We start from the raw sequence: 24,605 nt of genomic DNA, 5'->3' as shown, positions 1-24,605 counted from the left end.
TTAACTCTGTAATAGGTCAGCCTTATTTTCCTAAATGGACACTAATCATTTTATTATTAGTGTTCATTTTATGATCAAAATGTTTATTGCTAAATGTTTATTTGTACCCACAGGCTAATGTGTATTGTGCCCATGTATTGACACAAACAGAAATACAAAAAAAATGGTTACAATAACAGATCATTAAACTCTTCTCCAAGTGTCTCAGCTGCTGCCCTTTCATCCTTATCCAGGGCAAAATTCCTCTCTATCTTATTGCAGAAAATATTTTCCCTTTGACACACTTCTCTGATGTAATCTACTTCAGCATCATGTAATCTCGTTGGTAATGTAAACTTGCACAGATTTTCGTTTTGTTTGAAATTCTTAATGAGGTTATCTACCTCATCTTTGAACTCTTTACTTACCAAATGTTTTTGATCTTTACACATTTGAGCTATTAGTTTGGACTGGTTGCAGGCCTCTCTGGTCCTCTGTAGTAGTTCTAATTCTTCCTTCATCTCATCCTTATTGGGAAATAATTGCATAGCTCTTTTGAGCCTTTTCTCTGCAGAATCATAAGCTCCTATCATTCTCAATGCTTTTGCATTTTGAAACAGTACTTTCCCATTGGACCAAATATTGGTTAGCCTATTGATCTCGTTGCAAGCAGTGCAAGCTTTCAGGGGCAGCTTCAGTTTATTGTAACATATTGCTAAATTAGTGTAAAGTTTTATAAGAAACTTTTCTTGAATTTTTTCCTCATCTTCATCAGCTAGTCGAACTCTATGTAGCATGAAAACAGCTTTTCGAAATAAGCGTGATGAAGCTGAATAATTTTTAGTCTTATGTAGTTCCATTCCAGAGCTGTAAAGAAGCTTCACTTCTTTGTGTACTCTTTGAAACATGTTGGCCTCAGAAAAGTTGATATCCCTGTAATAGATAATTAACAGATTAGTTCATTACATTTAGATATTTTAAGATGAATTGATGATCTGGCAATAGCTGTGTATTGGACATTCATGAACAATAAGTATCAAATATTGTGCAACATTTGAACTATACAATAGCCGATGAGCTATATGAGCCTCACTGCTATACAATATTTTGTCCCAATTGTGAAACCTTATTAACTAATGCCTAATTCACACAGGTTTAGCTGTATGTCTCATGTCCATTATAATGAAGTTTTTCTAATGCTTACCCTTGTTTAGGTGTAATAATATTCTTCACAAGCTTGATGTAGAACACACAAGAAGCTTTAGGCTTGATCCGTGGTGGGATGCCCATCTCCCCATACATTAAATGGTGAGATAGTAGAAAGACAGATATCTCCCCAACAAGCATAGACTTCACAGCAATAATCAAGCCCGGTAATAGGCCATTGTCACTTAAATCGACCACCTGAAAAAAATTAATACAATAATAAAATTAATAGGATTATTTATGTCAGATTGTGAATATCTGATATGTATCTCTTGTATAGTTTTACTAAGAAAATAATTACTACCTGCTTACCAGTGGTTTGTGTATAGGTCTCACGTCGAAGGGGTCATCGGTATCTTCCCAATACCCGGAATAAACAATAGACACAGTGCACCCATCATGAGGAACCTCACCCCCTCCATCTTCCAGAACCTTCTTCTTGACATATCCATCCTTGTCTACAGGAAGCAAGTGCTTCTCCAAATCAGAAAAGCATTTTACAGGTTCCCCAATGAAGTCAACTCCTTTAGTCTCTGGCTTTTCATCTTCAATATTGTCCTCTAGGCAGATTTCATTGATACGCAGCACAGATCCAGTAGTGACGACTTTGCTAGAATTTTCGTAAAGTTGAATTAAAAGTAGGTCAAGTTTATAGAAAGTAAGTATGTATATGAAAACAAAATCTAAGAAACATCAACATTGAAAATTTATGAGGTTTAAGGGAGCCTGTGTTAAAAGTAGTTTAATTAAGTAATATAAACTAACCTCAAATCCAATCCATCATCTAAAACGATGTCTCCACTTGCTGTATCCTTCGACATGTCTAATATGGGATAGTCAAATGATCCTTTCTTGCAATATAATAATAAGGGAAACACAATTATTTTAATTTTACTGACTGAATAATATTGAAAAATAAGTTTGAAAACAATCGAAAACAACAACAAACTTGACATGAATGACAACCAACACAACAGAGTAAATGACAGTGACTAGTGACAGGAGAGTACATCTATATTGTTATTATTCTGAGATTCAAATCCGATTATGATTTTACTCCTTCCATTCTCATACTGTTGCCCACCTGTTGCCGATTTCCGGCTATTATTAATCGATCAAAAAACTAATCCATAATCATATAAAGAGCATTAAGATTATATGAGACGTTTGTTTCGCTGTATAGGGTTGCTACATGAAAGTTAGCAGCGCCCTCATTTATGCTGTACCAGACTAATGTATTAGTCTATGGCTGTACCTACATATAATATTTTTAAAACTACCCTTCTTCATAGGCGCGTTACATTAGTAGGAACATTAAAAAAGTAACGAGTTGTAACTAATATAATAAAACTTTATTAAAAATAACTTTGCAATTTAATCCTACCTAATTAATAGAATAATAAGCATACTTAATGTAAATAATTTAATTAATAAAACTACGTCCGCTGCCTCATAGACTGTCGCAGGACCGCAATATATGAAGATATAAGGTCGTCCATCTTGTATCCGAGTGAAGTCTCACACAGTATCTTGGTGCCTCGTATGACGTTTCCCATCGTCATGTGGAAGAAGGTGTTTCCGGACGACCAGTTCGATATTTGGGAGAACGAGTGAGTTACCAGCACATCCTGAAAATTAATATTTTATTGTCAATTTGTCGAATATGCCTATGTAAGCAGGATGAGTCGAGAAACAGGATACTATTATGCCTCCGACATATCCGCGGTTAGTTAGCTATGGAAGAACATAAATATAACGCGTGCGGATTATGAAACAATATAAAAATGGCGCTCGTTACATAAGTGAGAGTGCGTAGGAGTATCATAGGCAAGAGGTACGGTTAAAGCGAGAGTCCGTCATATTATTATTTTGTCTATCCGCACGCGATGCGTAAGAACACATAAAGTATAAGTAACTGTAACTTACGCGGCTCTGTGGATGTATAATGCTGACTCCATTCTTATTGATCCCTACGACGACTAGCTCCGGATATGTGGGGTCCGAAGTCTGCTTCACTTCGAAGAAGGCAGTTCCAAAGGTCGGCAGTTGGTAAATCTTCTTCAAAAACTGTTCTTTGGCCTCATGCTCCGATATAATTCCGTGTTTCGCATAAGCGGCGCTTATCGCCGACTTCCATTGCGAGTTCGATTGTATTTTAATCATGTCCGGTGGGATTAACTCGTCAAGCATTTGTGGTATTTGTGATAACAAGGACTGATCACTGCCGTATCTGGCTCTGTATATTAGTGCAGCTAACTCTATAAGGTCGGTTTTAGACGTCTTGTGGTACCCTCGTAGGTACTTCGGCAGTTCTTGGGGGAAGTAGAATATTTCGTCGGCGTTCTTGTCTCGGCCTGGGATGGTGTTGATCCATAGTTTCTTCATGAAGAAGATTTGGTAGTTCATGTTGATTTGGGCTGGCGCTGTAACGATAATGTTATCTGTTAGAAATATGACTGATATGCGGTGATTTCATTTATATTCAAGAGATTAATTGATAGTGTAGGAATACTAGGAATTAGTGTCATTAAAGTTTTATAAATTGGTGTAATCTGCATATATCGAACATTGCCAACATATTTGGTAAAAAAACATATGTAAGTAATTACCTCCCCGAGTAGTAGGGCGCGATTGCTTCATCCACTCTACCAGTTCATGAACGAAGTCGAAGAAGTAATAGTTCTCTGGCACAGAGAACACTTTGTCAACAATCTTCACAAACAAACTGAACCCATCACTGTTCTTTATGTTCAGTCTACCCGCGATCTGCTCACAGAGGTCCTTGGCCTTCGTCGAGGAATCCACCTCAAATGCCTCGTCGGTGTCATCTGGGAAGTACACTTTGTGATATATCTGCATGCTCCTGTGCTGAATAGCTTCGACCTCCACCATATACGGCGCATATATCCTTGGTCCAGACTTTTGCGTCTTAAACACTCTTCTCAAGCACTCCTTGGCTATCGGATGGGGTCTGGTTTTTAGGAATTCCACCAGCTCTTTGAGTAGTGTTTGTCCGCAGGCGAATACTCCGGTGGCGAGCCACATGAGCTCCCAGCCTCGCTCCTCGCTGAGTTGTATGCGGTTGTTGGTGAGCTGCTTCATGATCTGACAGTAGACCTCGTCTCGTAGGGCGGGGTCGGCCACGGCGGCGCGGAATATGTCGTCAGTGTACTCTGTGACGTTGCGTGGTTTCGGTGCGGGCATGTCTCCCATGTATTTTAGTATCCCGTAGAACGCGCCCACAGCTCCCTTGCAATGCGCCTCGTTGTCCAACAACTTCCTCAGTAGTGGCTTGCGGATGGGTTCCCGCGAGTGCACCCACAAGTCGGCACTCACCACCTTCTTCGCCGATGTAAGAGTCGATTGTCTCGATATGGAAGCGTTGCTGTCAATGTTCTCTCTGAAATGCTCTTTGGCGTACTTTTCGAGCGTGTACATGCGCTTACGTTGTATCGTGTTGTATTTTGACTTGGCTTTGTCAGCGTTAAGGCTTGCTCCCTTCTTGTACACATCCAATACTGACGCTGAAGGCATAGTCATGGACGGTATGATGTAGACTTGTTCAGTTGGGAACAGACCTTCCTGGTTGTTGCACTCGCCGTGTCCCCAGGTTGAAGTCATTAGAGTTTCTCCTGTACAGTCGTGTAGCAGAGTTATGAGATCTCCTTTCTTGTACTGCAAGAAGGAAGACGCATCGCTGTAGCCCTGTGAGTCTGTCTGAGCGATGACGTACACCGAGCGTCTCTTCAGACCATCGATCAGGTAAATGACAAGAGAACTAAGCTCACTGGAATCCACGCTTTGGAAGATGAATTCCTCCTGCTGTATAGTCCTGATAGTTATTGTCCCCAGATTGTCGTAATTTTCGTCGGCATTGAAAGCGACATAAGTTATTTCGGCAAACGCAATCTCTAACAGAATGCTCTCTGTTTGGTCCACCAAATAGATTCCGGTCCAGTTAACGGCCACGATGACTAGATCTTTGTTTATAGTGTCTCCTTTCAGTTTTATGGCTTCAAAGAATCTGGAGAATAACATGGGCCATTTTAGTTTCGCAAATATCACTATGTCCTCTTTGCATCTCAGAGGATCGACTCTGTTCTTTATGCTCGGTGAAGATTCGAAAGCCTTCGTCACTAAATGCTCCCATTTCGTCAGAGCTGCATCGTTAGATTTGATGAATTGATTCGGTATGTAGTTCACCACAACCTTTCTCAGGACATTGGGGTCAATGACTGGCCCGTATTCAATGTAATGCTGCTGGGCCGCTATCATCGCCAGATCTCTCTCGGCATCGCATCTGTACTCTCCAAACTTTACACCCTTAGCTACTTGATGGTAGATGAGGTTGGTGGCGACGGGGTCATCTGCAGGGTTATGCCACGGAGTGAACACTTCTTTCCTGAAGAATAGTCTCCAAGGCGCACTTTTTTCTGGGGTACCTTGCTCTTTGGCGTATTGTTCACACTGCGATATAGCGTCCATTATGTGCTCGCCCTCACTGCCCAATGAAAGCACTTTATCATACAGCGTAATGTACAACGAGAAGCCAAACACATCAGTGAGTCCTATATCATCCGCAATTTGAAGACATACCTCTTCAGCTGTCGTCGCTGAATCGGACTGAACAGTCTTAGTAGTTTCATCCATAAGCGTCACCGTCAACAGAATAGGCTTCTTGGTCTTAGTAGCCTGTAGTTCAAGCCAGCTGGGCGGTTGTATTCTGGGTCCGTTCTTGAAGGTTCGGACCAATCTTCCCTCGCAGTAAGGAGCATACCCGGGCGGACCGGACCGGATGAAAGAGCGCAGGTACTTGACGAGGCGGGGCGAGGGCGGGAAACAGCCGACGCACAGAGAGAGTAAGATCCAGCCGCGCGCATGCGACCCGCTGTTAGGGTTGTTGGTCAACTGCTTGCAGAGCTGGCAGAGGATCTCGTCCCTGAAGAGAAATAATAGGAGGGAGGATCAGTGCTGGTGTTTTTTTTGTTCAAATCTAATGAGTTTTATGAACAATCTCGCTACACAAAAAGAAAAGTATTGTAATACTTTAGTTTTATTTTGTTTTGTCTGTATTGGTTAAATATGTCATGTGCAGTAAGCGGTTACGCAAATTTTTTGAGGAGCATTCATCACAACGGCTTTCGCGACCGCTGATGGCCCATTTACAAGTTACCTCTAAAAGTGCGCTTACCTGAGCTCTTTCCTTATAATTCCATGGCCAATGATAAAGTGCAGTTTTTCCAAGTTTGTGCTTCGTTTGGAATTGAGCCAGCCGTTGTACATGTCGTTGGTGACTTCGTCATTCATCAGGCTTTGCATAAACTTCTCATTGAGTTTCGTTTGTCGTTTTAGCGTTTTCTGGATCATTTTGCTTCTTGGCTCCAGGGAATTCGCGTCTTCTTTAGCTAAGAGTTCCTGAGGAAAACATCAAAATTCAAATATACATAAAGCCTGAACGCTGTATTTAATTTTTAGAGATCTAATATAAGATTATATGGTCTTACCTCAAATTCTTTACTCTTTTGGAAGGCGCGGCCAATAGTGTCAGACAGTTTGGTCATGACAGGAGTGTTATCCTTCTTTTCATCCACGTATCTTGGCTCAGACAGGTCTCCCATGAACCTCAGTATGGTGATCCATAGAGCGTGGGAAGCCACTTTATCCATAGGCGAGGGCAAGTCTAGTAATGGATGTTTCAACGGTTTTCGTGAGTACTGATGATTGATGTTGCCTACGAAGTAGGTAGCTGCGAATTTTCTGAAGTTGTACTCATCGAATTCCTCTTGTTCTTGTTCGTCTTTTGGTAGTGGAATTACGTTAGCAATCTGAGGCTTTTTTGCGGCTCCTGTCGTCTGAAAAATTTAAATATAAATCGGTTTAGTAGATCTAAAAGTTGCTTATAACTACCTAAAAGAGTATAATATTGTGTGCCCTATTGAGCGAGTGAACCGTCTAAACTAAAGCAAGAAACTTTCAACACCTAAAATTTAAAAAGTTATTGCTAAACTTACCACTCCGAACCCTGTTCCCCTAACAGTCCCGGCAGGAGTCGCGGTATCCTTCAAAAAACCGAACACGTCGTCCACGTATCTGTCGTCGATAGCCTCCGTGTTCTGAGCTTCATTCTCCACCGACACCTCTTTCACAAACCAAATGCTCTTCATCAGTTCTACATACTTCTTCTCATATTCATCTTCGGCATCTTTCTTTGCATTAGGAGTATTACTTTTCATGTCTTTGTCCTTCTGCTTCTTAAATTCTGCAAGTTTAGCCCTTATTATCTTGCCCTTTTCTTTCATCATGTGCCGTATCAGATTGCCTCTGCACTGCGCTTGGAACCTCACAATGAATCTTCTGAGATTAACAAACGTTTTCCTGAGCTCTCGCGATCTGATGCAGGCCTGTATTCTCAGGTACCCTCGTCTCATAATTAGGTATCGTTTTCTATAGCCGCGAGCTCTGAAATGCTTCTGTATGGTGATAGCCGCTGCCCGCATTTTCAGGAACCTTCTTCTGAGGATGAATCTCCTGGCATTAGCCTGGACCCGGATCACTGACCGCCTCACCACTTCGTGACGTAACTCCTCCAGTATAGCATCATGAGAGTCTTTGAGGAACACTTTAGTGTGGCCGAGCCTAAACTCATTATCAGTCAAGATGGTTTCGCAGATTTTCTTGGACGCTTGTTTACAGTCAGTTTTCTCGGCTGGCGGAATGTTCGGGACGATCAGTCGGTACCGATGCACGAACTCAGCATACGTGAAGCGGATTGGGTAGCCGGCTTGTCGGATTTTTGCTGTTTCCATCAGACCAGCATATCTTAGTTGTCTAGTGCATAAGCCGCGGTCGAAAATCTGGAATGAGTTAGAAAATAACATTATTAATTCAGCGGCTAATCTATGGTTTAATGGCAGTACAAAAGGCACCCGTCTTGTTCCCGTCAGAATAAAGATTTAGAAGATACAAACCCTTGGCTTCTTAAACTCGTTAGGCTTGATACATCTGACGAAGAATGGGTGGCACGCATAGAGCGTCTTCATCAACGCATCCAGTGACGTTTTGAACTTGTGGCTCAGAGACACCACTTTCCTACTGGCGGTCTGAGCCGCCGCCAGCTCAGATTCGAATAGAGACTTCAGGAACTGGTTGCTGGAACTAGCCACCATCTCCTTCACATCTGCCGTCAACAAGTCTCGATTCTTGTCCAGGAAGCCTAAGAAAAGATTGATTGATATTGAGTTCATATTCAAGTTGGGTTGTTAGTTGTAGGTATCTATGTATAACACCAGAATATTGTACACCTACATACCTTTAACTTCGTAGAAAACGTCGCCAGCAAAATGTCGAACTCCGAACCGGTGTTCATGTGAAGATTTCGGAGTAATATAGCACGTTTTTGTGCTATGATTGCTCGACAATTTGGTGAGCAAAGTCAAATCAGTTCCCTTCGGAAACCTTGACTCTTCATCAATCAATGACAGCAGATTCATCGGCTTCAGCCCAATCATGTCCAGGTTCTCCTGATTGTCTGTGTAGTTGATGTTGGACCACGTGATGCCTTCCTTCTCATATTGCTCTTGCTCCAGCTTGAATATGTGTCTGACGAAGAACTGTTGTAAGTTTTCGTTTGCATAGTTGATGCAAAGCTGCTCAAAGCTGTTGGAGTCAAAATTCTCAAAGCCGAAGATGTCCAGAATCCCGACGGCCCCACTCGACACGTTTTGGTCTTTGTGCAGGGTTTTGTCGATCATCTCCACTATGTATTCGAATATGTGTCCGTAAATGGCTTTGACCAACGCATCTCTTCCATCTGTCGCGGCGGTGGCGGTCAATGACTGAACAACTTTGTCTCCATGTGCCATCAGCGTCTTTCTGGTCAAAGCCTCACACAGCATTGCCTTGTTAACACCTAACAGGGTTGCTATTCTGTTCGCATTAACCATATCTGCTACTTCCGAGGTATCCATGTTGTTCAGATTGATCGACTTGAATCTCAAGTTTCCTATGTGCAGAATGGCTGCGAGAAGGCTGAATATCCCACAAACCTCACTGTCCGGGAAATTCAGCACTTTAAACGCGGATCTCACGTCGGAAAATTCTACGCCATCATTTCTTCCGTCACAGGTGAGCATTTTGCCGCAGTTCAGATAGAAGTAGTCGGAAGGGTGACCCAGTTCTAGTTTCTTCTTCTCGTCAGCAGCGAGACCGGTGACCAGCGAGTAGAAAATATGATAGTTCCTCTCACCATTATTCTGGGAAACTATTCTAGACTTTTCCAGAAGGTATTGCTCTATGTTTGCGCCTTCGATTATGCCTTTTCTGCTGAAGAAAATGTTGATGTACTTGCCGAACCTTGACGAGTTGTCGTTTCGGACAGTCTTCGCGTTTCCGAAGGCCTCTAGTATGGGGTTGGTTTCCTGGATCTGCTGCTCGATCCAGGAGTGCTTCCCGCTGGCCGCCGCCAGGTATTGTAGCAGCAGTTTGGTGCTCTCCGTTTTACCGGCTCCACTTTCGCCACTGGAAAATATTGTAAAATCAATTCAGTAAGTATAGTTAAGTACTCTATCAATACGTAATTAATAATTCTGAATTTTGAGCAACATAATATACTTAAGTGTGGCTCCTCGTCTTATCGTGTCAGTGACAAACTGGGTAGAGTTACATTAGACTTTGTCACCGTGCTGAATAGATTGCCCAGGCAGGTTAGCGTCAGTCGCCGATTGCCTAGGGTGTGCGGTACGCATCAGGTGATATTTGAGGAGACTCCTTTCCGGCACCCCAAGTATGGCTAAGATGGTCCACCGGTAGGAGAGGCATGCAGACGTTTTTTTATGACCACTCTTTTTCGGTAGAAGGTAAAAAATATTGTTTACCTGATAACTACACATTGGTTTGACCATGTGTCCATTAGTTCTTGATACGAGTTGTCCCCAATGGCAAAGATGTGAGGGGGGATTTCCCCCATTTTCCTTTGTTGATAGAAGTTAATCTGATCCATCGTGTATATCGGCAGTATCTCGTACGGATTAATTGCTATTAACATTGTCCCGGTGTATGTCTGAAAATATATTTTATACACATAAGTACAAAAAATGTTAATAGTTAACTCATATCTTAATAGTCATCATCATCATCGTCAACCCTCGTCACTATAGTTACTATATTCTCGGCATTACTTCGAACTCCAAAATTTATCTAAAACCTGGCTGGACGGCCCATAACCAGGATTCCAATCATAATGGAAAATTATGCATAAAATATAACTCACATAGATCAGTTGCTGGTTGTATCTGATATGAAGATTCCTCAGTATGGTGTACTCCTGAAGTTCCCCCAGCGTGATCATGTCTTCGACACTCGACACTGATGTAGAGTGCAGTGGCTTGAGCACCCTCGAGACGGGACAGGAGTATACCTTGCCATCATCATCTCTAACTTGGATCAAATCTCCAGAACTATTCAGGATCTTCACAGCCACTGGAATGTCAAAATCTGACTTCCCTTCCGGCTTCAGCCAGACCAGGTCCTGAAAGTATAAGTTGGTGGTTTTGTAGTCATATTGATTTCAGACCACTACTGTAGGTATCACATTTGAAATAAGTATTATTTTACATACCGATAACTGGACCCGCCCAGCCATTTTCGCTTCTTTGAGATTCACAAACAACAATTACATTACACCACTTACACAGTTGACTGTACATAACATGATAGACTCATGAAAGACATTGCTATCAATACTTCACGAGATTATGCCTTATCAGCTAGATATACATGGAATTATCAGAATGCTTCTATTGATTACAATGATAAAATAATACAATCCTTGAATTAGTAAATATGGTTTATTTAAAAATAATTCAGTATTACAAACAAGTTAATCTAATGAGGATGATGATTCTAAATTACTTCTTCTTTTCATCTTTTTCTTTTTTGTCTCCTTTTGCTTTGTCATCCTTGTCCTTGCTCTTATCTTCTTTCTCTTTCTTATCTTTAGCTTCATCCTTCTTGCCTTCTTCAGCATCTTTGTTTGTTATTTTGTTGTTGATGAGATTGTGAAGGGCAATGATGGATCTTACCAGTGCTGCTAGGTATACTACAAGAGACTGATCATTGGTCTTGATGTAGAGATTATCAATGAAGTTGTCATTGGCAATATCAGGTAAGAGATTGAAGATGTCCTGCAGTTGATATATGATTTGATGGTTGATAGGCAATGTGCCTTGTCCTACTTGCATGAGGTAGTCTCTAATCTCGTTCAGCTGGGAGGTGAGCCCGCGCAGACCCAGCAGCTGGTTTGTGATCTGTTGAGATAAACTGCCAACAGTTGTATCTTTAATGTCTCTGAGTAAATGCTCGACACCAACCTCCTCAGCTTCCTCGGCTCCTATTTCGCTGGGCACATGCTCAAATGTCCTGGTTGTGGGGGTGCCATCATCATGGACTTCCTCAACAGCCCGGTAAGCCTCCGTAGGTAGTCCTAGGTCTTTAGGCTTGGCGTCAATGATGACCAGTACAGAGTTGGGGCAGTAGCGGCGGATCAGTTCATTGATGGCTACATCATTCTGGTGCAGCTTGGGTCCGGTGTGGTACCAGCCAACAACCTTCTCCCTCGCATTTACCTTCTTGAACATCCCATACATGTTCTCCAGGTAGTCGTGGTCCAGGAACCAGACGGACTTGTCTTTGTCATCTTCATCAAATGGTACTGAAATTTAAAAGGGAAAATTAGTTATGGAGAGCCTAACTCTGCGTAATGAGGGATCGTTTACAGGATTTACTTAGAACTGTGGGTCATTGTAGGTACAGAGTATAGGAATGAGATGAAGGAATGAACGATAGATTTATGAAAGAAAACTTACTTATAGATGTGGTCATTTATATTCGAAACACTTTTGAACCCAAATTAAACAATAGGATTATATTGATTTGATGCCAGTCCTTATAAGCATAAGTTGGGAATATAATGATCTTTGTTGTATTAGTTCTTCAATCATCGTGAGATGTAAAGGACATTACATGCATGTAAAATTACACAAAACTAACCTGCAAAACTATTTGATACATCTAGAACCCCCTTAGCTCTCCAGCAGCCCAGTAGGACGCCGACGACTCGCTTTTGGTTACCAATTTTGCCCATTCGGTTAAAATGATCCACGACGCTAAGTAGCACTAAAGGATGGACTACCACTTTCGTAGTTACTACTTCTTGAACCGGCATTTTGTATAGTCTCTTTTAAATCTTGAAATTAACTGAATAACCGAATTCGGAAAGAAACAATGAATTCGCAAATTCTTTCCAACTTCCACAAATTTAGTGAGTTAGTGACACTGACAGATCCAGAGACCAACCAAACAAAATTTGACAGTCATGCTTTGTCTATGGATTGGCTGGTAGCTGCGTTTGAAACACGCTATCGCGTCAACTCGCAACAAGTTGGTGGTAGGAAAATAAACTACTTTATTATTCTAAGAACTGAGTACAAACCTTACGTTCCTTGCCAAAGAACATAACATAACTCACATAAGTATACTTTCCTTGACTTTCCTAATGCGCGCTGAATGGCGTGCCAGCTGCCGCTGCACTGCGGGCGAGGCCCTCGTCATAGAATACTGTTCTGTAACTTCATTATTCTGAGTATAAGTTTGGTTGGAGGCTTCCTCGTCGTTGAAGAAGTACCTACCTACTTGTTTCTTGATTTACATAACCTTTGTTTGTTTATTTGTGTATGTTTGTGATTATGTTTGGGACTCTATAGCAAAGTGTGAGGCTGTTATTATTCTGTAAGTTTCATTCGTAACACAGATAAAAGAAACTATCTCCGCGGTCGGCTCGGCTGTCACCCACCTGTCACCTAATATTTTTGAGGTTATTTTTAAAGTCGAACTAAGGAAGTAAATAGAAAATATTTAAAAAATTAGAACAAAACAAAAGGTTCCTATTGAGTGAGAGGGAAGTCTGCATTTCCGGAGAGGTTCACATCAATTCAAGAATTTATGCGAGCCAATAAGTAAAATTGTGATTTACGATAAACACCACCCTCATCATGTCACAACGCACCCTCACCTTCGTGACGGGCAACGCTAAGAAACTCGAAGAGCTGAAGGCAATATTAGGTAACACTTTCCCTTTACAAATTGTCAATCACAAAGTGGACCTGCCAGAGTTACAAGGAGACATCAATGAAGTGTCCATTAAAAAGTGCCAAGAGGCAGCTCGGCAGCTGAAGAGACCCGTGTTAATAGAAGATACGTCTTTATGTTTTAATGCCTTAAAGGGACTGCCTGGACCTTACATCAAATGGTTCCTTGAAAAACTAGGACCGGAAGGACTGCCTAAGCTAATTAGTGCCTGGGATGACAAGTCAGCTGAGGCTGTATGCACCTTTGCATATTGCGAGGGTGACTGTGAGGACTCACAAGTAATCCTATTCCAAGGAATCACCAAAGGACAAATTGTAGAACCGAGGGGACCTAGGGACTTTGGATGGGACCCTGTCTTTCTACCTGAAAGTTATGACAAAACATATGCAGAACTACCAAAGGAAGAGAAAAATAAAATTTCTCATAGATATAAAGCTTTAGACAAACTTAGAAAGTATTTTAATGAAAAATGCTCTGCAACTGTTTAGTTATGTTGCAAAATTTTATGTAATTTTGTTGTAATAACCTAATAGAAAGTTAAATTAAATAACTGCATTTTTATTTATACATAATATAGCTATATAGGGAAACAGAAAACAAACACAATTAAGATAAACTATTTATTATTATTTTTGGTTTCAGTCCTGACTGGTGCATTTATGGTCAATAACAATAATGTAAGTAACTTTCCAATTTAGTTATTCCATATTGAACTATAACTAGTATTTATTTCACTTAATTACATAAATGCTAAGTACATTGTGAACATAATTAGTACAACAGTAGGCTCTACATTTACTTTACTATTATTCATTAATTTTACTCCAGGTGCAATGTAAGGTTCTAAGTTAGTTTTATTGTAATTATTATAATACCATTCTCTGCCATCTGTATTTCTTGTCTTGGTGTTTCCAATACTACTTAGGCTTTCAGGGAACCTAGTTTTAGCCTCCCTATTTATAACTGGGGAGTAATTATGTCTAAAATCATAATGTTCAATATGTGGCAACTGTACTTTGGTTATGGTGGCTGGTCTTTTAGTATGATTTCTTCTTTCAATTTCTTCAATACTTGGGATCAGAATAGCTGACAGTGCTGATGGCTGGCTGTCCACATGTTTCCTGATTGGTGGCTTAGCAGTAACAGGGGTGGATGAGTAAGAAATAGTAGTTGCATCCATCCAACCCTGTAAAGACATATCATTTGTTGTATCTGTAGTTATTAGAATGCTATCTTTTTCTGTAACCTGTGTTATTGTCACATTAGATTCCATAAGGTTATATTTGCTCAACTTTTTGGGATCCATTTTTTGTTCTTCCACATTTTTTGTTCTATTGTAAGCTACATGTTTACTGTGATCATCATCTACATAGGCCTCAAGCTCATGAATTTCTGTCATATATTTTTGATGTGTTTTATTACTATGGACATTTGTGATGGATGGAGTAGTAGTCTCTATAAGTGGAGTCGATAATTTAATGGACTGATTTGGAGCATTTTCCATAACCATAATATTGTTTGTGACATTTTGATTATTATTTATCATTGGCATGAATCCTCCAGCAGTTGTTGGGAGTACAGGAGAAAATCCTCCAGTTTCAAACTTAGGCGGGTCTTGAGGATATGTATTAACATTGGGTGGGCCTTTCCCATCAGGCCAGTCAATTTTACGACCAGTGCTCCAAATCTTGCCCATATCTATTGTAGGTAAAGGCATTCCAAAGAAGGTGAAGCCACTACTTGGCGCACTGCTACCTGCAGGATTTTTAATGGTATTCTTATTGTTATCAGCTGTAAGATTAGCCACTATTGACGCCAGTGGAGTATCCGCTCCGCTAATATATGATCGATTTACGTTATTTTGTACGTCATTGTATATGCCGTCAACAAGTGTGTCGTTGTATGGATAATCAACATATTCGTCGTAGAAATATTCGGATTCCTCTGGAGACGGTCTGTTGTTGATTTTATTTGTGTGGTAATTGTCCTTGATTTGTTGCGTGTAATCTTTTATTTTGTCTAAAGATGAGAAGACTTGCGATGTGGCCAAGTTTGGTAACAGGGCATCATTTTCTTGTGACAGGCAGGTTTGCGGATCATCGTCTGTAGTAGTCAAGTCCACAGCTTGGCAATCATTTCTTGAGAAGGGCATACCTTTTACGTAGGTGCCATCGGCGCATTTCGGCCCTATGGACGTGGATTCAGATAACCATGACTTAAACCATATCAATTTACAGTTGCATATCAATGGATTACCTGGAAATAAAAACAGCGTCATATTACACATCCCTTAATTACCTCTCTTATTATATGAAAAATTAGAAGTTAACATTTAATTGCACTTACCATCAAGGTCAAATATCGCTATGTTATTTCTTAGTTTTGCGAATGTAGTTTCAGATATTGCAGCCAGTTTATTGTTCTTTAAGGATAGTACCTTTAATCTCGGCATGTAGTCAAATGGTTGGCCAGACACAGAACAAATCATGTTGTTATCTAAATTGACTTCAACTAACCATTCCATATACTGAAACGAACTCCTCGATATTTTGGTTAGTTTGTTAAAACTCAAATCTAAAACTTCTAAAGAAATCAACTGTGAAAGTCCTGTATTTGCGATACTCGTTAATTGATTATTACTTAAATTCAAATACTGTACCAAGGGAACATTTTCGAAAGCTCTTAGCGATATGAACTGTAATCTATTTCCTTGGAACTCTATTATTCTCAATTTAGGTAGATTAGAAAATACTCGATCTGGAATATCGATAATATGGTTTCGGCTCAAATAAATCGATACAACATTGGGTAGGTTGGAAATTGCTTTTGGATGCATGATCTCTATCTGGTTGTTGTCTAGGTCTATTGTAGTGAGATCTTTTAGACCCTCAAAACTTCCCGATCTTAATTCCACCAATCTGTTGTGAGGCATTTTGAATTCCAACAAAGTGTTCAAATTATTTAGCACATTTCCGTCAAAATGTTTTATGTGATTGTAACTGGCGTCCAATATTTTTAACTTTGGCAGTACATTTAGTGTAACAGGCAGTTCCAGCAAACTATTTGATGATATATTGAAAACTTCAACATCTAGGGCATTGCTTACGATAGTAGGATTTATAGTCTTTAGCCGGTTCTTACTGAAGTCCAAGGTGGATAATGCCGCATTGTCTTGTATAACCATAAAATCAAAGTTTTCTATAGTGTTTCCGTGGAGATTGACTTGTTTTAGGCGAATGAGATTTTTGAAGCTCTTTGGGTGAACAGATATAATTTGATTGTCTCCCAAGTCTAACAGCTCTATTTTTTCTAGGTCGCTAAACGTCGATACGTCAATTTGCCTAAGGCCATTTCTTTTCATATAAAGTCGTCTCAAGTTGTGGAGAGTTCTCATGCACCCATGAGGAATTTTCTGAATTCCATTGCTTGAAATATCCAGTATTCTTAAAGCAGGTAGATCAAAATCAGGTGACGGTGGCATCGGCAAATTAGTGATTTGATTTCTTTGTAAAAACAATTGTTCTAATCCTCGCGGTAATCCTGGCACAAACTCTATTAATTTGTTAGCGCTGGCGTCCACTTCATACAGATTTTCCAAATTTCGAAAAGTAGCCGGATGAATTGATACCAAAGAATTCCCAGATATATTGACGTATTCCAACAGCGGCGTCTCAATAAATGTAATCGGATCTATCATAGCCAATTGATTACTACTGAGGTTGATTCTTCTCAATGCTGGTAAATTATACAGCAGTTTCGGTTGTAATCGTTGAAAAAAGTTATGAGATAAATCCAACCCTTTTAACGCCGGCAAATTCCAAAATGGACCTTCATTATAGTCACTCAACGAGTTGTAGCTAAGATGTAACTCTCTTAGGGCTGGCATGGCAACAAAAGCATCAGCTTGAATAAATTTGATGTTATTTTTGTTCAAATGCAGTCGTTCTAAGCTGGGGTGACCCCTTAATGCTCCTCTGGGGATCTCTTGGAGCAGGTTTTCACTCAAGTCCAGAAATCGGAGCCGTGGTAGAGCATCTAACAAAGCACGGAATTCTGATATATGAGTTATCTGATTGCCAATTAAGTTGAGTTCCTCCACACCGCTGCTTGATTGCTGCAGAAATGATTCGGGGTGTATTCTGTTTATCCTATTATAATTTAAATCGACCACCCTTAACTTTGGCACTCTGTGGAAAGCGCCATGATGAATAATGTTAATATTATTGTTAGACAAAATTAAGTTTTCTAACATCGGCTGATCGACGAATGCACCTTCGTTTAGCTTATCAATTTCGTTGTCATTTAGATTTAATGCTGAGAGGCTCGGCAAATCTCTGGTAGCCCTGCCAACCATTGTGGCGTCCATTAATTTATTGCTACTAAATGATAGTTCTTTTAAAGATGGTAGAAGAGATAAAGCCCTCATGTGTATAATATTAACACCACAATTCGTAATTTCTAATTTCTTCAGCTTCGGTAAATTATAAAAAGAGTTTTCTTTTAGTGTCCGTAAGTTAGCACTTCCGTGAATATAAAGTCTCTCAAGACTGGGCAAGTTTTCGAATGTGTGTTCATTTATAGTATTTAAGTTTTCTGACTGAATATTAACATATTTTAGTTTCGGAAGCTTCGCTAGGACAGGAATCCTCTTGAGGTTTTGTGCCTGGATAGTTATTGCTTGAAGGTTCGACAATTTCTGCAAGCTTTCACCCGGTAGACTCTTCAAATCATTCTCGACTAGGAAAATTTCAACTAAATTCAACTCTTGTGTTTCCAACCAGCCGACTGATAGTCTTTCTAGGCCATTATGTCGTAGCATTAATCTAAGAATTTTTACGTTCTGAAATATTTTGCCTGGCAGTGAAGGTAAATAGTTGTTTTCAATTATGAGTTCATCAATAGGCTTTCTGATGTAGTCGCCAACTCTTTGAACTCCTTTCAGGACTTGAGGCAAGTCGCTGTGGGTACACCTGAAAATAAAAATAATTTTATTTAGATTTCTACATATAGTTTTAGTTATGTACATAGGTTTAGTTTGTATAATATATAGGTAGTTTAGTTTGTAACATTCATTATTATTAGGCTTAAGTCACTATCTCATAATAATATATAGTGAGAGTTTATCTAGAATAAATATAAGTTCTAAAATTTAGATTTGGAGGAACCATACATTTATTTGACGATAAAATTACAGATATAGCTCATACCATATTTGGATATCCTCATTCCGGCTTGTGCAAATACAGGGTAGTATAGTTTCTGGACTGGGGCATAGCGATGCTTGCCCTGAAACCCTTGTCAATATCACGAGTAGTAGCCATAACACCAGGTTTTCTCGAGAATCCATTCCTCTGTCTTTTCGGGGACAGTCATTGTAGCATGCTCCAGTTACTGCATGAGCCCTTCAATGATTTCTGGAAACAAAAATGAAATGGTGTTCATGCTGAGTGTAAACAAAAACGGTAACGTACAGTCCAAATCTATTAAAGAGATTACCAGTCTGCATTTTAAAGTTAACTAACATGTAACTATATTTTTTTTATAACTAACTGACAATAAAACTATAAAAAATATTTGCAAACTACATATTTATTTTTATCCTCTTATAAATGGGGTGTATATCTATCTTTTTAATCAAGTAGTCACGTAATAAGTCCACCATAAATAAATAAGAAAAGTATTTTGTCCTTCGTTCCTATATAGGCCTTAAATTTATATCTCAGCCTAATCTATAATCCCATTAAAACAATTACATCATCTTGTTAAAGTTATCTAAACATTTCGGAGCTTGCAGCTTTTAGTTAACTAGGTAGTACTTATACTCAGGACGGATAACGCGCAATCTCAAAGATCCCGGTTGCGTCAAGGCCCGACACTAATGAAAACAATTTGAATGGGAAACAATGGCTACGGCAAAACGGTCCGGTGGTTAAGTTGCACTTTCACTCCCTTGCTATTGTTCTGATTGCTACCGATCTATGAGGTACAAACGTGCAATATTGTTCTTAAACCATTGTTTTGGGCATTGCGCAATACGAATTAATTTAGAGGTTTGGGATTATGTTGATGTAGGTCGCAGCACAGTAGCATGGTTAATGCTCAATTGCACATTGTTTTTGTACCTGTTACCGTACAAATGTGTTTACTCTTGGAGCGTATAGCGTAGAGCGTAGGGTATATAGTTATGTTACTTATGTTAGTTCAGGAATACGATCTGATCGATTCTCTTATGAAATGCTTCCATAAAACTGTTATAACTATTTGTCGTGAACAGTTACATATAAAACGGTGGTATTTTACGTTAAAAATAATAAGGAAGTGAGATGTGCTTTTTGTTACGGCATCTTGCCGTCATGCCGCAGACTTCGGTCGCGTAAGTATGAGACTAGCTGTCATTATATTACAGTTATTCGTTTATCTCCAAATGTAACTGTCACAGCTTGGTCACAGCACGAACCGCAATTTAAAGTATTCTAAAGAGATACGCCTACGGTGTGCTAAATTAAATTTAATAACAGCAATGGCAACATAATTGATGTTTCAGTCGAAACATTGGTGAAGTTGCCGTTGTGAGTTCAATGTACCTGACCGACATACTGGCAAATTTCATTATTTATAGGACCTTCTCAGAAATCAGGAAAAATATAACTGTAAAGTAAACATAACTTTACCCTATTACTACTGAATTTACTAAAAAACAGCCTTTTCTAACGGGTCGTTCAATGTTCACCAGGGATAATAAATATGTTGTTAACTGATAAAATAATAGGTAGGTACTATAAAAATTACGTGAGCATAACTATTAGGTATGGTTACCCTTTGCTTTTACTTATCTATCTTATGATTAGGTTCGATATTGCCGGGTAACCCATAGTTTAATTTTATTAAAATTCGTTTGGATAGATCTTACACAGGATATTTACACAAAACACGTGAGATCTATCATTGTCTTAGGTCTGGCCATAAATAAGAAAATATTGATATGTTATACTTATTTCAGGAGCTTCGACTAGAGTAGCTTATACGTTTCATACCCCTCATTTTAAAATTATAAGGTAATTAAAAGTTTTATAATATATTAAAGCGGATTCATAATTTATGAATATTACGAAAGATTTTATAACACATGTCCGCATTATTCTCATTCTCACATTTATGCAATTATTGCCTTTCCATAGTGCCAGGCGCTTAACAAATTAAGGGCCACTTGCAGAAACATATTAAATCTAGATTTAGTGTCAAATGTCGATTTAAGAAACGTCAGTCCATATAAAATTTGACACTAAATCGAGATTTAACACTAAATCTAGATTTAATATGTTTCTGCAAGTGGCCCTAAGATACTTAGTAGCAGTGCTCCAATTATGTCATGGCATCGTTTGTGTTTGGTTATCTTAAATACGTTATCGTTATCTTTGATCGATAAATTCGATTAGAGACGAACTAGGTTGGTGTATGATAATCTAAATGTGATGTGAGGAAAGTCTAAATCATTCAATAAAATGGTCAACGCTAACGTTTAGGTATAGCAAAACCTATCGGAATCTACCTATCAAATTAACAAACTAACAAAATATATTTGGATGATCGAAGAAGATATATGTATTATCGTATAGGTATAACAACTCAGTCTTTAAATTAAGTATGTCTTTTGTCGTACGCGATAAGTGATGCTTAATTAAGCTCGTTAATTTGTAATTCAAGTTAGGTATACAATACAATACTCTTTATTTGCACCAAAACAAAACAGTACTAAAAGGCGGCCTTATTGCTTATAGCAAACTCTACCAGACAACCTTTGGATGGAAGAGAGATATAAAAAACAATAGGATTAGAGGTAGCTTAGATGCAAGTGTATAATACATATGGTATACCTACTTATTATTTTATGAAATAATTAAAAATAGGGATTTGAGTTGCCCTTGAACTATATAGATATACTTATATCAAAAGTTTTGGCCGGAGCTTAAAAGGAACTTGCGCGTTGAACTCTTTTGTATGAAGAAAAGTCACCGCCCCTAATGTCTTGTCCATTAGACTACTAGACTACTGACCACATCTTATAAGATGAGTATATCCATTTTAAAGCTAATAACAGTTGATTATTACATAGTAATTTTTAACCCTCGACTGAAAAAGAGGGGTATTATAAGTTTTACTTGCCTGTGTATCTGTGTGTTGCGTATGTGTCTGTTGTAGCGTAGGTCCCAAACGGCTGAACCGAATTTCGTTTAGTTTTTTTACGGTCACAGGTAATGTTATCCCAAGTGTTCTTAGCCATGATTCATGAAAATTGGTTTAGCAATTCAAAAGTTATGCGACTTCTAGTGTTGAATGTCAGGTGTTTTATCGTTGGTTAGGTTAGGTTATGAGTGTTACGGTAGCGGCGATGTACGACCCGATGGCCCAGTTGTTAATCAGTCGAGACCCGAGACTGCAGTCTCTGTGTTCGACCAAGTGTGCAGCCTGCAGGCTATTGTGCCCGCTTGAGATGACAACCCAGAAACAATAGGATGTGCTGATACATATACAATTGCATAGGCATAAACATTATGTGTACGTAAGTAAAGTATGTTTTGAGGTCTTGTTAAAGTGCTTCAATAAAGCGGAGTACTTAGATAAAGGAGTAAGCAAAAACTATAGATATTCATTACCGAATACTTTTCACATTCTGAATAATTATTTATTTTGTATCCTTTTTTGAGGTGGCCACAGAATTGCGGTGCTTAGTTAGTAGGTACCTTTGATATAGTTACTGTATTATCTTGCGAAAATCTTGATAATAGCGATGCTTTCTTCGTACGTACTTATTTAGCTCTTTATCTTACCTAAGCTCTACAATTCACGGCTTGACTGGACATAGGCCTGTCCCAAAGGGCGCCTCGGCACCCTGACTTCATGCAGCCTTCCTAATCCAGCTGTTATAGCTAGACGGTGACTCGTCGTGGTACGTTACATTTAGCTTGGAGATTTTAAGAGCTATGCCGGTATCCTTCACAGATACACAGGTATATTTTAAGGAGGGTAGTTTTAATCATTTATTTCTTTATAATATTTCTCAATTACGCAAAAGTTTCAATATATTCAACGTCACCTCAGTCAAATCCAGAATTCCACATTCAAAAGTAGCCGCCAAATTTCGAACGTCGAACGCAACGGTTACGATGCAACGGCACCCACTCAGATTCACTTTCAAAACTGACCGCGTGGTTTCGCTTTTCCACCGAGCCCAAACTGGAGTGTTGGTGGTGCTGGCCTGACGCAGACTGGGATGCGGTACTGTTTCGCATGTAAACACCGCACTTTCGGTTTACACCTCGATGCACATCAGGGGACTTATCTTTCACCATTGTTGGTTCGTGCCGGCGGCTGCTGGTGCGTCATTGATGTGGGCTCGCAGACGTGGCTGGAGGTAGAGTTCTATTCAGATACCGTACCACCACTGAAACATTAGCTAAGCAGCGTCGTTCGCCCGTCACATCCATACAAGTTAAGTCAGATTTGAAAGCAAGCGACGCTGCATAAGAATCTTTGATGAATGTTTAATTGCTAACGTTCGGTGGTGGTAATCCCACAGGACGGAGTAATGATACTGTATAAGGGTTTCTCGAATGGAACCTTGTCATCTTAACTATCATGTGTTAGATTAATTTTACTTAAAAATATGTAACTTACCCATGTAGGGTAGTAACTGCACCAAGTGATTAACATAATATAATTATGACATTATGTTTGTTGCTTTCTGAAAAGGAGGTATCGTTTCTGCGCAAGTGCTATATTCTTTGCTTTTGAATAGTAAAAGAATGCTTACGCGATTCGTTATCTAGATTAAGATCAGCGATGAAGTAACGAGGAAGGGGTTGACAGAGACAATGAAATTACTGACTTCTATTTAATTGCTCAATCTAAATTAGATCATACACAATATTGCACGTAAATGAAAAACAATAGTGTGTGAAATGTGAGTGTCTCTCGAATTATATACAGAGTGTTGCAAAAAGGGTATACTAAGCCGAACCTACGTGTGCAGCAAGCTATATCTACATGCTGCACTGCACAGTCTGTACACGTAGGCTTAGTATACTTACCCTTTTTGCAACACCCTGTATGCTTAGATAAAGTTTTCATTTGCAGTCTAACGAGGATATTTAAACCTAAGTTCGTTTCCTCGATCCATAATTAAGTAGCTTTTGTATTAGGTAGGTATATTCATAAACCACTCATTGGATATTGAGGTAGTTTTAAATTCGATATTATAGTACTTCGGAGTCAGTGTTTACAATTTTTATAACGCCGCTTTGACGTTAAAAGATTTACACACAAAATCATAGTCTTTATTGTCTTTCAGCCTACCTTTCTGTGGTCATTGCTCAAGTCCTACCATTGACTTGATAAAAATTGGCTCATCTGACCGCAGACAGCGTCTTGTGTAACGAGTCCTTTAGACCTTACTGAAGCTATATAAATATAATGCACCACTCTACATAAGTTCCATGAAAAGTATATAAGATCGATAAGATACTCTTTGATCTATCTAACTTCCATAGAGGATCCAACTTGTTAGCGCTTGGTCGGATATTATTTTTTTTATCGAATATAATTCTGTACAGTATCTAAAACATATAACTTTTTGTTTTTCACGTCACGTGCGACATTTACTCGTACTTTACTAACAAAGGACATTTGAATGTCAACGTTCCGGATTCTATTTTGATAGACATAATGTATTCATAGGCTCCTAAAACTTGTTATGATCGTCTTGTGGGCTCGGCCAGTTTAGCGCCAAAATTAGAAAAAAAAACAAGATGCCCTTGAAGTCAGGCTTGGGCTGCTCTCAGCCTCACTAACCTTACAACGACTTTGCGAAAAATGCCGATATCGACGTCGAGCTTCGAGATTTTGGTATTCAGCCTACAGTACTGTAGTTACTGTAAATTTTGGGACTTTTTGAGCTACACCGTTTTATTACTAAATCCAGTCTTGTTTTCACAATCACAATATTTTCTCATACACTTTATTACATTCCCAGAATACAATATTAGCAATGTTTATTTATTTGGGCTCAGGGCAGGATAATTGGATCTATTAAGGAGGCAAAACCATATAAGAATTTTCAGGGACCCAACCTAAGAAAATACATAAGTACAATTTTATAATAATGCTGTACACAAATTTAATTTTACTGTTTTTTCCTTTTCTGAAGGAATTTAACTACCACGTGCTGTTACGATGAAAGAAATATCGTGAGGTAACCTGCATATCTAGATTTACCTACA

General features: G+C 39.2%; 5 protein-coding genes across 5 annotated transcripts; 1 reads left to right on the top strand and 4 right to left on the bottom strand.

Moving 5' to 3' along the window:
- Window positions 1-15: 15 nt before the first annotated feature.
- LOC105386312 (inactive peptidyl-prolyl cis-trans isomerase shutdown) lies at window positions 16-2,098 on the bottom strand. Its single transcript, XM_011556833.3, has 4 exons — window positions 1,951-2,098; window positions 1,498-1,795; window positions 1,184-1,383; window positions 16-912 (listed from the first exon to the last, which is right to left on the bottom strand). The coding sequence occupies exons 1-4, from the start codon at window positions 2,004-2,006 to the stop codon at window positions 168-170; spliced, it is 1,299 nt and encodes a 432-aa protein (XP_011555135.3). The 5' UTR covers window positions 2,007-2,098; the 3' UTR covers window positions 16-167.
- A 417-nt stretch (window positions 2,099-2,515) lies between these two features.
- LOC105386306 (myosin-VIIa) lies at window positions 2,516-10,963 on the bottom strand. Its single transcript, XM_048626793.1, has 11 exons — window positions 10,802-10,963; window positions 10,454-10,711; window positions 10,059-10,243; window positions 8,495-9,702; window positions 8,154-8,398; window positions 7,197-8,039; window positions 6,690-7,037; window positions 6,377-6,600; window positions 3,795-6,124; window positions 3,112-3,608; window positions 2,516-2,813 (listed from the first exon to the last, which is right to left on the bottom strand). The coding sequence occupies exons 1-11, from the start codon at window positions 10,823-10,825 to the stop codon at window positions 2,622-2,624; spliced, it is 6,354 nt and encodes a 2,117-aa protein (XP_048482750.1). The 5' UTR covers window positions 10,826-10,963; the 3' UTR covers window positions 2,516-2,621.
- Window positions 10,964-11,011: 48 nt separating this feature from the next.
- Window positions 11,012-12,500, bottom strand: LOC105386307 (26S proteasome non-ATPase regulatory subunit 7). Its single transcript, XM_011556829.3, has 2 exons — window positions 12,232-12,500; window positions 11,012-11,893 (listed from the first exon to the last, which is right to left on the bottom strand). The coding sequence occupies exons 1-2, from the start codon at window positions 12,404-12,406 to the stop codon at window positions 11,091-11,093; spliced, it is 978 nt and encodes a 325-aa protein (XP_011555131.1). The 5' UTR covers window positions 12,407-12,500; the 3' UTR covers window positions 11,012-11,090.
- A 515-nt stretch (window positions 12,501-13,015) lies between these two features.
- LOC105386308 (inosine triphosphate pyrophosphatase) lies at window positions 13,016-13,872 on the top strand. Its single transcript, XM_011556830.3, has one exon. The coding sequence runs from the start codon at window positions 13,233-13,235 to the stop codon at window positions 13,815-13,817; it is 585 nt and encodes a 194-aa protein (XP_011555132.1). The 5' UTR covers window positions 13,016-13,232; the 3' UTR covers window positions 13,818-13,872.
- Window positions 13,873-13,935: 63 nt separating this feature from the next.
- Window positions 13,936-23,985, bottom strand: LOC105386309 (protein artichoke). The gene is made up of 4 exons (XM_011556831.3): window positions 22,424-23,985; window positions 18,537-18,743; window positions 15,676-18,299; window positions 13,936-15,585 (listed from the first exon to the last, which is right to left on the bottom strand). Exons 2-4 carry the CDS (start codon window positions 18,674-18,676, stop codon window positions 14,069-14,071), a joined length of 4,281 nt encoding a protein of 1,426 aa, XP_011555133.3. The 5' UTR covers window positions 18,677-18,743; window positions 22,424-23,985; the 3' UTR covers window positions 13,936-14,068.
- Window positions 23,986-24,605: the final 620 nt, after the last annotated feature.

This window comes from Plutella xylostella, chromosome 4, assembly GCF_932276165.1.
Source record: "Plutella xylostella chromosome 4, ilPluXylo3.1, whole genome shotgun sequence".
NCBI classification, from domain to species: Eukaryota; Metazoa; Arthropoda; class Insecta; order Lepidoptera; family Plutellidae; genus Plutella; species Plutella xylostella.
This window is presented reverse-complemented; position numbering and strand designations above follow the sequence as displayed.

Excerpts from the sequence above, each read along its gene's own strand:
- LOC105386306 (XM_048626793.1), bottom strand. The coding sequence starts at position 10,825 with ATGGCTGGGCGGGTCCAGTTATCG. Across the intron at positions 9,703-10,058 it reads AACCAATGTGTAGTTATCAG|TGGCGAAAGTGGAGCCGGTA; the intron begins GTAAACAATATT and ends AATATTTTCCAG. Across the intron at positions 8,399-8,494 it reads CGTTTTCTACGAAGTTAAAG|GCTTCCTGGACAAGAATCGA; the intron begins GTATGTAGGTGT and ends ATCTTTTCTTAG.
- LOC105386312 (XM_011556833.3), bottom strand. The coding sequence starts at position 2,006 with ATGTCGAAGGATACAGCAAGTGGAGACATCGTTTTAGATGATGGATTG. Across the intron at positions 1,796-1,950 it reads GATGATGGATTGGATTTGAG|CAAAGTCGTCACTACTGGAT; the intron begins GTTAGTTTATAT and ends CGAAAATTCTAG. Across the intron at positions 1,384-1,497 it reads GACCTATACACAAACCACTG|GTGGTCGATTTAAGTGACAA; the intron begins GTAAGCAGGTAG and ends AATTTTTTTCAG.
- LOC105386307 (XM_011556829.3), bottom strand. The coding sequence starts at position 12,406 with ATGCCGGTTCAAGAAGTAGTAACTACGAAAGTGGTAGTCCATCCTTTA. Across the intron at positions 11,894-12,231 it reads TGTATCAAATAGTTTTGCAG|TACCATTTGATGAAGATGAC; the intron begins GTTAGTTTTGTG and ends TTTAAATTTCAG.
- LOC105386309 (XM_011556831.3), bottom strand. The coding sequence starts at position 18,676 with ATGGATTCTCGAGAAAACCTGGTGTTATGGCTACTACTCGTGATATTG. Across the intron at positions 18,300-18,536 it reads AATGAGGATATCCAAATATG|GTGTACCCACAGCGACTTGC; the intron begins GTATGAGCTATA and ends TTTTATTTTCAG. Across the intron at positions 15,586-15,675 it reads AGCGATATTTGACCTTGATG|GTAATCCATTGATATGCAAC; the intron begins GTAAGTGCAATT and ends TTTTATTTCCAG.
- LOC105386308 (XM_011556830.3), top strand. The coding sequence starts at position 13,233 with ATGTCACAACGCACCCTCACCTTCGTGACGGGCAACGCTAAGAAACTC.